The sequence below is a fragment of the Crassostrea angulata genome, chromosome 7, assembly GCF_025612915.1.
Source record: "Crassostrea angulata isolate pt1a10 chromosome 7, ASM2561291v2, whole genome shotgun sequence".
In the NCBI taxonomy this organism is placed as follows: Eukaryota; Metazoa; Mollusca; class Bivalvia; order Ostreida; family Ostreidae; genus Magallana; species Magallana angulata.
Window position 1 is genome coordinate 17,105,912 of NC_069117.1, and position 12,916 is coordinate 17,118,827.

The window sequence follows — 12,916 nt, forward strand, 5'->3', positions numbered from 1 at the left end:
GATATGATCGTAGTGTTTTGTCAATTTTAAAATTGTTTGTAATATTAAATTTTCTTTTTTTTACATATTTATACATAGTATGGTAATTATGGTAATGTTTTGGGAGTTTATTAAATTTAACAAGCTCATCAAAGAAAATCATAGTCCTATGGGATCAATTTTCTGATATGGAGTTCCATTGTGCCATAGGAGAAAGTGCGGAAAATTTGAAACAACTAATTGCATCTGTCAAGACTTATTGGAAAGACAATGAAAGTTTTATCAACAGAAGAGCATTGCTTGGCTACCGGTATTTCCATTTACTGCAAAGGGAGGGGTTATTGTCATTTTGTTGGATTTTCTTTAAATCAATTAAATAAAAAAAAAAATATCATCAGATACATACATTTGTAAATGTATTACTGTTATAGATATGTATTTACAGTGAAATTCTGACAATTCTGATTTTAATTTTTCTTTGTTAACTAATTTTTTTTTTTTTTTTACAATACTAGAATTTTTTTTTTGTATGTGTTCCAAACCTTTATTATTCAATTCAATTAGACGTCCCATTGGAAATTAGCCTTGCGGGGGCATTAGTCCCATTAGGACAGTTCTAGTTGCAATTGTAATTGCAACCAATTATAAAGTGTATGTGGGTTTTTTTGGTGTCTATGCATAACCAGACCCCTATGACACTCCAAATTAACAAAAATGAGCTAATCATAGCTTCACAGTCGATAAACTAGGTTTAACGGTTGTAAACTAAAGTTAACGGACAATACACTTTAGTTACGACGGTAATCTATTGATAACTTTATTTGCAGATAGATAAACTTAGAATATCATTAGTTAACTATAGTTTACAACCGTTAAATATAGTTTTACAGATGAAAACTATAGTTAACGAACCGTTAACTATAGTTTCCGGTTCGTAAACTATTGTTACCAGTCGATAAACCTAATTTATCAAATGTGATACTATGTTTAGCTCAATTTTGTGAATTTGGCGCGCATAGACCCCTGTATAAAATTTGATTCTTACACAGAATTGATATTTAATCTGTAAAAAAAAATTGCTCGTCATGGCATCGTTTGAGTTTACGAATCAAACTTTTACTATACCTATACGTAGTTAAGCTATACAGTTACTTGAATCGTTGCTCAGGTGTGCAATGTGGTCCATGGGGTCTTGATCTGCATAAAGGTGGGAAAGTAGAAGGAATACCGTTTTGTATATAACATTGAATTTCTGTACATACATTTTTTTTAAAATGTAGAAGATTTAATTTGCTTCATAGATTTTGGCTCGTAAGTCGAGAGGTCACTCCATTTGTTACCTTCAAGTATCCAGCTCATCAATATTCCATTATTGTTCTAAGAACAATAACACACACGTTCACTGATGAATTATGTATGTTCTTTGTTTTTCTGTGTTTGATGCATCAACTCATTTCATAGGATGGGCTGATTTGAGGCAAAGTTGCTCTCGACGATGAGCAGTTCTAGTTATAATGTCATTCATTAAGGTAGCTTTAAGAACCAAAGAGATATCGATTCTGAATGTGACTTGAAAAGAAAACTGATCCGTGCACTGTTCATTTTCCGGATCTATAACTATACCTCGGAGAGACGTCGTGTCATATAGGAGGTTGAGTGGCTTCATTGTTTATGTCATAAAATAAGTGAATGGTTTTGTCAATTATTTTTTCATTTATTGATAGAAACTAAGGTTACCAAGAATGTAATTTCTCTATCTGACGAGAACCCAACTCGCCCAGAATCGAATGCGCATGTGTAAATGGGTCAACATATAGAAAAGAGATAAAATTATGAAATTTGAGAATAATTGAAAATGGAAAAAAGAGTAGGCTGAACATTTTTGTCTGCGACAGAAAACCTAGGTTCCCCATGTAATCTAATGATATTTCCATGAAAATAATTCCGTGATGAACCTTAAAATACTGAATTACGTAAACGGCACTCGGCTGATTCCTGTGGGTACTGAAAAATGATAGAGTACATTATAAGCCTTCAGTTTTCTAATTTTCATTGCTTAAGCCCATATGGAAGAAATGAAAAACATGCACATGAATGCCATTTAGCGATTAAATATTTTTTCCTTCTATTTATCATCAGGCAACCACAAAAACGGCACCAAGCCCACAAAATTTAATTATTCTCTAGGTATTCAAGAGGGAAGTTTTGCTTTACACCGAGAACTAGTTCAATTGGATGGAGGGGAGTCTTGGAAGAAGCAAAATGGCCCGAACAGACCTAATTAGCACGGTATCTTTGGAAGAAATAGACCGCATGTCCGTGAGGACGGAATCAATTACAGGAGCTCACCAAAGTTGGAAAGATGCAGAAGACTATCTAAGAATTTACTGTAATAGTAATATATACCACGGGCTAAGTGTAAAGTCTGTGGTAGTCTGAGAAAATGAGGGCTACACACGGTCAGCGGCCCTTAAAACGCAATTATAGGCCAATCTCGGTTTGTTTGGTCATGATTTAGAGGGGCACTGCCTCGTAGAGTCGGTCTAAGCAACCGTTAAAAGACGCTTCGCGATAGATGTAAGAGGTTTCTGGAATTTTGGTCTGCCTTTTATGTTTCAGTTATAGCTGATTGGTTCAATGTTCTTTTATATCAAAAATAGCTTGAAAAACATTGGAAAGAATCTTAACTTTTTGCATGCTGTGGGATTTTGACATGGGTTCAGTAACAACCAAGATGACAATATGTAAAGTTATCTTCCTTATCGGTAGCATCCATGCATTGACTCAAAGTCTGAAATTGTTTCCAAACAAAAGTGTTGCAATCATACGTACTTAACATAGAATATGATAAAGTGTAAACCATTTTTTTTAAATCTGTCAGGTATTTACCAAATGACGTGATGATATTGCAAGCTCGAGTTGAGAGGGGATTTGCTGTGAAATCCTTTTTTGTCGACAGACGGCGTTGTCTTCTACGCAATTCACAGATTAAAGAATTTCACAGAAGTGTGCTTGTTACAGACCTACCTTTAGTTTTATCTGTCTAGACTTAATTGAAAACTATATCATCTTAACTTCAATCAAAGCAAAACACGTCGTTATACAAACTAAACATGCGAATGTTACACGAACTTAATCGGTGCATGTTCAAAAACGTTTCTAAATCACAGCCTATAGATTTGGTAATGAGTTTAAAAATGCACTGCAATTAGAATCAAGATGACCTTGGTTGTTTTTCTTACAGAAGCATCCTTAGTCCATCCGTTTTGGGATTTCGTGTGCCACTCCTTGTAAAGAGAAAAATAGAGGATTGAGAGGCCTTTGGTGTTGGAAGGTTTCATTTAAGTCTGTTTGTAGTTGAGACATCTTCTATACCACAGACACGATTATACGGACGCGATGTATAAGCGTTGTCTCTTTGGAAGATGTTATGTCTTAACGCAACCCAGTTTTTAATTCACAAACATAATATTATTAGATCATATTAAAAAAATGTTTCTTCACAAACATCATGAAAGTCTCCTCTTAAACGATTACCTAATATTTATTCCTCCCGAAAATGAAAACGAGTTGAAGAAGTTTTTTTTAAAATTCCAAATGATCGTAGAAAATAGATCTCAGGAGAATTTAAATTGAGCTGATTTAGATATATCCGTAATAATGACGTAATGATGACAGAGTACCCGTAACTCATTTACGCACATCCAGGTTCAATTTTGTACTGTCTAGACATAATCAAGATAAATACGCAATTTGTCAATACAAGTTCTTGTTTTGTAGGATTACTTGCCGAATAGACACAAGAATTTATTTCTCTCTTTTTTTTTTCTTTTTTTGAAAACTTGCGACTTACAATAATGTTACCCACAGATGGCGCAAATTGACAAAGATACGATAATTAAAAATCATAATCGTTTTGAAGGCAGATTCTTTAAGGCATAATACTTGAAAGTTTCTCTTGTATAAATGTACTTGTATTTACATTAGATAGATGTTCATTTGGCCAGGTTATATTGGTTGAGATTGCTGAATGGAAAAACATACGGCAACTCCCGTTCAAGAACAAAGTTATTGACTTTAGAAAGAGTAAAGTAAATGATAAACTCAAAGTACCACTTTTGGTCATGTTTATTCATGGTAAAAAAACACTGGAACAAATGACTTCAAAGAAAGATATTTGCAATGCACTATATGTACACAAAATTCAACATTGCACGTCAAACTTAATGGGTTCATCTAAAGCATCACATATCATCAGGTGGAACTGAGGCAGCATGATCAACAGAATGTCATAACGCTACACAGAAAGAAAGGCAAATGTCTGCTCATTAAAAAAAACTAAGACTAGGCATTACGTGATAGATGAAAATTGCGTTCTCAACATGGCCTATCTATCCCAATGACTGGTAAGCTTACCCCATACAGTAAATAATTTATTGTCACGAAGTACACGTGATTGAAGGATATCAACATAAATAGCATCGCTTCAGAGAGTGGAACGGAATGGCCTGTCCGGAGAAAACAATTCATTACGCCCCTGGGAACAGTTGCAAGCCGTACATCTTAATTTCAATGATTTTCTTTAGATACAAAAAAATGAGAACAGTCATGCCACATTTAATCAATGGTTGTGCAAACCACTCTGCTACAAACGACTTTCTCGTTCTTACATGGAAAACGCTCTGATGGTAGTATATGAAACAAAAGAAGAATAAAGCTGGGCAAAGAATTTCTATAGCATGATGATATCAACGATAAAAAAAAAGATCTGAGAAGTTATGAATTTCTTATGAATCACTAAAATAACGCAAACTTTCATGTCACATGGCTGAATATGCAATATGCTAATATTGCATAGATTAAAAGAAATTGCAATTCAAAATAAAGAGTGAATAAACTTGGGAAATGACGAGTTAATGCATATGAAAGACGAAACTTATTAATTATTCAAGTCCACATCAATTGTGATTTTGTTTTGTTCAATTAATTTCAATTTTCATTAATCTATCATTGTTTCTTTATGATAAGTCATTCTTTAATCTTCACAAAATAAATTTAAAATAATAAATATAATAATAATAATAAATAATTTCAATTTTTTCAAATGTTGATGTCCTTTGATTATGCGTGATTTGGTAACTAATTAATTATATTTGTTTAAAAAAAGCAGATTTTTCGAATCAATCATCGTAAATTCGTTACTTTAAACAATCGAAATCGTTTGTATGAAATTGACAACTGATGAAGCCTTATACTTAATCATTATTGCACTTTTACATTGAAATTTTTTATTTCACAAAACATAATTTTCATATTTCAATTGAGGACTTTGTAACAATTGGTCCTCAACTATACAACATCACAAGCTAATTCTGGGTATACATATATTGTCTAATCTATTATCTAAATAATAATCAAAACCCGAAAACTTGTTCAAACACTCCCAACAAGTATGGTGTATTCACAACCACATATGTACAACAAGACATAAGTTTTTAAAATCTTAACAATTTCATACAGTATTATGCAACGAACGGAAGTTTGCAACCCAGACATCGGTGTGGCTAAAGTCTCCGAAGACCTGGAAACCAATAAATTAATCTGTTGATTTGATTAACACTAGATATAAACTTTCCATTCGGTACCACTACTCCTCCGGATGATACAAGAGATGTATATCTGTATTTATCTTTTCCCGGATTTGGGGAATTTTAGATAAATACATCATGAAGTCTCTAGATCATGTAAGAAAGAGAAGTAATGATACACTCTTAACAAATATTTCTACATTTCTAATCAATCTAAACTGTTTTTAATACTGTATCTGGATACCACTGTTTTTTAACTCTTGGCTGAAAATTATACAATAGCTACCAACTGTCAGAAAGAGTACACCGACATCTAAGTACATGGACATTTTTTAACCCCAAACCAAGAAAATTGTTTTCTCCTATAGATTTTCTCAGAAGAATCATTGAACTATGTAATAATGAAGATGTTTATATATAGAAGCCGATTGTCTCTTAAAGACTTTAACAGATATGCAATACGGTAGCGAATTAGAGTATTATGGACTTCAAGGGGAGACTAACAATGTATTTTTCATAGTGTGTCAATAAATATGCAAGTATCAAACCCACGTAAAATATCATACAAACATTGGCTGTGTTAGAATGTAGCATGCATTGACAATAAAACAAAAATAATCGATTGATTCTAACCATTTAATCATCATAGATCGGCAAACTAAATAAGTCGAAAAGACATAATCAATATCTAAGGAGCATATTGATTTCTCTGCTTACGTGTGCAAACCTGAGGAGGAGTGAATTCAAATTTGAAGAAAGACAGGATCAAAGGCAAGTGAACTGTAACTGGGATGTGAACTCTTTAGTCTCAGGAGTCCAAAAAATAACAATCTATACCTGCCAGGTCGTCAAAATTACAATTTGACTTGTTGCAAAAAGACAAAACGACAGATTATTTCTGCAAGGAAGTAAAATCATTCACTGTGATAATGTACCAAAAAGCCTTGCAGCAACAGAGCAATATATTACAATAATTGATTTTATACCCAAATCATGAAATGACAAACCTTATATGAACAAACCAGAGATATCTGTTAATAACAGCTAACGATAAAATTTTTCCGTTTTGACAGATGATAGGAGACTTCACGACTCCGGACTAACAAAAACTGCTTTGTGCATTTTCATCTCGCTTAAAATCTCGTATCAATCCATGCTAATATTTTTTATTGAAAACGTTTCTATCTTCTGCAATTTTTTTTTTAATTGAAAGATTTTTTAAATCTGCCTGTCATGAATTCTATATATTGCATGTCAAGATGCCTTGGCAATATCTAAATCACAGTTTCTCGAACAATAAAAGCAAGCTAAGGCATTAAGGGTCGTGTTAAAAATGTAAATAAACATAAAAATGACTGCCTTTGGATTTTATTATAACATGGTTTTCTGAGACAGTAATTCGAGATCAATTGGCAGTGGGGCAATTTTGGCAATATCTAGTAGACCTGGCTACTTTGATATTTTGACTTGTAAATGATCATTGGGTATGGACTCTTTTTGAGATTGCCTTCAACGTTAATGGTTATCATTACATAATCGTTAAATGAGTGATAAAGTAGATGGCTGATCGAACATTGCAAACTTGTCAGATATTTGGCTTAACACGGGCAATTTAGTCCACAAACATTTCCGTCCAGTGACAAGGCAATATAGCCACATTTTACAGATATGTTTACTCATTTTAAGATCAAAATATTAAATGTAAATTTTTTTTTCTAATGATTATTCTGAATATTACTTCTTTCAAATAAAATTGCCCAGAAAATGGGCATTTTAACGCCTGGATGAACCTAAATGTACATGTACTATAAACTGTAGACTACCAGACGTTATATAATTAGTGGTTTTTGAATGATTTAAAAAAAAATATAACAAATTTTACGTAGAATTGTTGACAGTTTCGAAAAAAAATCTAAAGAAACTACATTTTCAAGAAAAAAATTCTTGAAATCCATTGGGAAATCATTTGCAATTTATCTGAAAAAAATTATTATTGCTACAACATAATACAGATGCATATTATTTTGCATATATATCAACCTATCGAAAAAATTGTAGACTACAATAGGAATCATGGACGTTTTTATGAAACTTAACAAGTCTTAGACTTCTGTCTCAAACTGTTCGTTTCGCAGGTACCCGTTTGATGACGTGTCCATCTTTATGACGTCACAGTTCGGAGTACCGTCTTGGCAGGGATACATCAAATACTGACTCTTCACCAATTTAAGCAGTTTATGCGCGGTTAGTCAGACATTGCTGTTGTCATCACTCATTTGGTTGGCATGTTTAAACAAAGGTTTGCCTCTATAGTGTGTCCATAGTTGAAGTATTATTTCGCTAACTAATACGTCATTGGCATTTTTCCCTACAAGTCTGAGAACAAATATGCCATCCTGTCTCAGATATTGCTCAGCAAACTTAACAGCCATCTTTTTGTCAAGTTCTGACTTATAGCAATCATTGATGCGTAAGAATTTCTTTAAGTAGCGTACCCGATGCTGTCTGAATATCATAGTGTAACACCATACTAAGAAATTAGCCGAACTTAATACAGCAACAAACACTAGCCAAAACCAAATGAAAATGAATATCTTTTCATTAAAAAGATTAATAGGCAACACACACTGGACGGTGTACTGTTGCACGGTTGCGAGTTTTCGAATTTTAAAATCACACAGGGTTACTCGAGGAAATCGGATGGAATCCACCATTTCGATGCCTTCGGCCAAATGCTGCATCACCTCCAAACCGTATGCATTGTAGTTTGTACCCAGAAATTCATTCAGGATAAACAGTTGACCGATTGCATTTGTCATATACAGTAATTTGATGATCATATATATAGTCACCAGATAATTCCCATATCTTTTACCACAGACAATACAACAGTATTTGGAAATCGTTTGTCGCAAGCGTATAAAACACCCTGATCGGTACTCTCTAGCGTTCTCTAACCATCGGTCCATGTATCGCACGATGTGTTTAATCGTCTTTTCTCGATCCTCTGGTGATATGTACTGGGTCTCTGCCGCCAACGTCACAATCTTATCCAAATTGACCCCCGCGGAAGCGGTCAAGATGCGCCATAAGATACAAGGGACTTTAAACAATAAAGCTTGGAATAGCAGTATCATCGGTACCCACTGGTAATACTTAATTTGGCGATCCTCTCGTGCGAGCTGCGTCTTCGGAATGTCGTCATCCACGTGCACGTAGTACGTGTTTTGGATCCAACAGACATTGTTCGTATAGTCCACCATCGATTCCATGAATTCTGCTGGGCACCAGCAATGAATTGGTTCTCCGACATACTGCTTGGTGCTGACGACGATTGTAAAGATAATGAAGATGATGGTGGTGTATAGATGATTAAGTCTATCTATCCAATCGTCGTCATACCGGCCTTTGAGCCGGGCGTACGTGGCGAAGCTTCCTAGGACACTATCAAGCCTGCAATGAAAAAGAGTTAACTCGGTTTATGGTTTCTCAGGTTGAAAAACAATCACTGAATTCAGACAGATTCATGTTATTAAGCACAATTCACTCTGGAAATCAAGTAAAACAAAGTTGTTTAATTTCTAAAATTTAACAGAAATTCTTATTTAGAGAGAATCTTGTGGATCAAGCTTTGTTAATTCTGCGTAGTTAAGTGTTTTATAAAAGATGTTAGTGTTAGCACTGGCACATCTCTTGTAAGAGCATTACGTGGCCAGCGTTAAGAGCCAGTTATCAGGAAGACTTTTTAGATCTGTACAAAGGTGATGACAAGAATTAGTGTGTAATATAAGTCTGATAAGTGAATTTTATTGCAGTGTTTTCGCTTTCTAGACCTGATTTTTCCAAACGCAATCGGTATGATATGTTATACAATTTCAACATTGTTTACCAGTTAATGAAAAAAGTAATAATACGCTTACAAATTCCTATGGATGCTAAACAAAACCGACATCAATTATGCAAAATATTAATAAATTCCAGGATTCTTTGATTATTATCCAAAATATTAGTCACTTTTCCTCGTGACTTTAAAATCAATCAGCAATCAGTCATGTGTTTAAAAGTACTAAAATCTTAACATCACCAATATGGCTCATCAGGACCCCATTATTGTTTGCATAATGTTATTTTTCAATCTGAATGATGGCGCGTTTGATTTTTCTATGAGTCTTTGTAGTATTGATATTTCTATTTCATCAAATTCCAACTCATTTTACACAAAAATTACCCAACGAAATCGATATATGACGTGTACCATTAGCATAGAGTATGTGTAATGGAACAAACCAGGTCCATTTCAGCACATGTTTTTTTGTTGTAAATTTGTGCATTGTGTTGCAGAACCCAGGTAGGCATCGATCGGACCTGAGCTTGGTTAACCATCAGCCAATCAATTTAGAAATGCCATCGATCGCTTGAATTATAATGGAATCCGTCTTGAATTTAATCAGACTGCAGATTCTCTTTTCCGTTTTAAAGTATTTCAAAGTAGTGTCAAGTTTTATAAATTGAATACTTGGCGCCCACAGGATAAATACACAAAAGGGAGGTTTACACGAAGTATAATTAAACAGTTTTTAGGTTTTGTTTCTCTACCCAGGAATTCACGGGTGTTAATTTAACTAAAATCCTAAACAAGACGTCGCTGCTTTCACACTAGCCAATCAAAAACCACTTAACAGACAGACTGCAAATCAATTTAGAGCAAAGACAAGTGTGTTCGAGTAGGCTTTTATAATTTATTCTAGAAATAAATAGGATTCGAGAAATCTGTTTGCTGTAGCTTTTAAAACTTTTTGATAATCACTTCATGTTTCACTGATCTTTTGATTTAGTAATCACCGCTTAACTATTGTTTACATTTCACACCTATAATGTTGAAACTGATATTTAAAAAAAATATAATTTCAATCAAAATACTTGTACCTTCGTTATTTAACATCAAATTTCTTACTTTCGGATTTCTAATGGAAATGATTTTACAGAAATTATCACTACATGTTTTTGTTTCGTTATTTTAATCTTATTTGAACATATCATTGATAACACATCTATCAAAATGTATGCCAAGAACCCTTAAAGTTTGTCATTTGTAATATCTTTTGTATTTTGTTGAAAGAAAAAAGAAGGAAGGGGGGGGGGGTGCAACAACAAGGACTTAAAAGTATACCATAACCAATAACATAGCGTAAATCAAACCTGAAAGAATAATTAACAATGGCAGGCGTTACATCTAGAGAATCATTAAAGGGAACAAATGAGGGTAATAACTTTGTAGGTTATAACTTTTCTCATCAACATACGCTTGCTTACAACGCAAAACAACTTATTCCAATAACTCAACATTTAGATGACATTTTAATTAACAAGTATTTAAAAGACATTGATTTCAATATAATGTGTTGATAATTATAGGATGAAATGTTTTGAAAATCTTTAAATAGTTGTGATCAGTATTTCTTAAAAACATTAAGTTGTAAAATCTTCTCAGAATCAATATAATTACAGGTTTGCATAGTAAATGATAAGAAGCAAGGTTATCGAGCAATAAGGCATAAAAGATATTTAATCTATTGCAAATAAAATCTTTAAATGTCATAATTTATTCCTTTTCATTCTCTTTATTCAATTCAATCATATCTAAGGTACTGTTCAAAATTAAGAAAGAAATACTTTTTTGACGCTAATTCACTGACTTGTATCGATTTTTCCAGACATATCTGTTATGGAGGTTATTATGTTCATATATAAATGAACCAATGGTTACATTGTCTGCATATTAGATAATGAACCTCAAAATGAACTAAAAAAATCAAATTTGGATTGTAACTTAACAATAGTATAAAAATATGATTTTTCTCAAATGAATTTTTCTTCCAAAGGTTTGAGGCAGACGTATTACACGTGAGAAATGGCAAATCTCGACTTGCATTGGGGAAAGGTTTGCCAAATAATTACCAACCGATTTTATCATTATGAAGCATAAGACATTGCGTTTTCGATTGTAATTAAATGAGAAATGTGTATAAATATGCAAATGATTTAGATGATGGCATGTTTGAACAGGCAAGGGTGATAATCAATTTATTTCTTTTTCCAAGCCCTACTCATTTTTCTTTCTTTACCTCTTCGAACAAAATGGGGTGAGCGTATAATATTGATTATCAATTCCTTTCCTTCATCTTTCCACTACTATAAAAATGCACTCCGGTTTTTTTCCATTTTAGGCAAATATCCAAAGATCACTTTGAAAGTTTTAGGAGAAAAACAAACTGGTCAAAGCCCGGTATTCTGATTTTGTGTCAACACTCTAATGGGGTTGTTGAACAATTTAAAAATCTCCAACCAGATAGAGGTACAACATAGTCCACGTAAATACCAGTCCGACACTTATGGAATGCACAATGTAACAGACTATATGTGTGAATAAGTTTGACCGGTATAAACAGAAACATTTCTGCATTCTTGAAATTCAGACTTCTAAATTATGACATAAATTCGAGAAAGAAAAGAGTAAAATAATAAACATATTAAAATTTTCAATCAGTCATACATACAGTAACAAAACCACTTAAAGAATGACTTAAACATTTTAAATACCCTGATGTCATTTTTGACCGAACGAGAAGATTTATAATTTATTTTATAGGTTAAAATCTCAATGGTTTGCATTGGGTCAGAAACACATCTAATCATCTTACTTCTTTTAACATATATGCAAGAAAATTTAGAGTAAAAAATTCGTGATATCATTTATTCTGAAGATTTGTGCATTTGGTATTTTCTACCTTATGTATGATAAAATATTACAAAAGTGAAAATAAATTCAAAATTAAACAAAAAAAGTTTATCAAGGTACACTCAGTATATTCCTTTGTAGCTCATGTAACCATGGAAACTCGGGTACATTTTACCGGGCGTCTTGTTTTAATTGGTGGGAATCATGGAAGAAATGTATCAAGTCATTAATAATTCACAACTTCAATAAATCACCCAAACAGTTAGCAGACGCCTCTTAATTGTTTGATGACGAAAATGTATTAGATGCCATATGTGTAAGTAATGAATATTTCAGCCACGAGATATCCATATTCAGTACCCGACCAAAGAAGAAAGAAATTGATTTTCGCAACGAAATGAAGATTTTGCCCCGAGAGAAACTGACACACGGTTTCATGGACATTGCAAAGGTTTCATTTTAGAAGGTTATATTTTATTTATAGATGATAAAATATGTCTAATTTTAGAATGATTAATTGGCCTGCCATACAATGAAAAGGAATTGGACTAGAACACGAATTACTTTGTCTTGTTTGAAGGAAATATTAATTAGCACTTAGATGTATGCA

At 33.1% G+C, this 12,916-nt stretch overlaps 1 protein-coding gene across 8 annotated transcripts in view; it reads right to left on the minus strand.

Annotated features, from left to right (window-relative positions):
- Positions 1-4,089: 4,089 nt before the first annotated feature.
- Positions 4,090-12,916, minus strand: part of LOC128155814 (innexin unc-9-like) — a 56,882-nt gene continuing 48,055 nt past the window's right edge. For all 8 annotated transcript variants that reach the window (XM_052817680.1, XM_052817681.1, XM_052817684.1 and 5 more), the window contains one exon: positions 4,090-9,020. In XM_052817680.1, the coding sequence (XP_052673640.1) occupies positions 7,817-9,020 (1,204 nt within the window). In that variant the 3' untranslated portion in view covers positions 4,090-7,816. The remainder of the gene's footprint in view (positions 9,021-12,916) is intronic.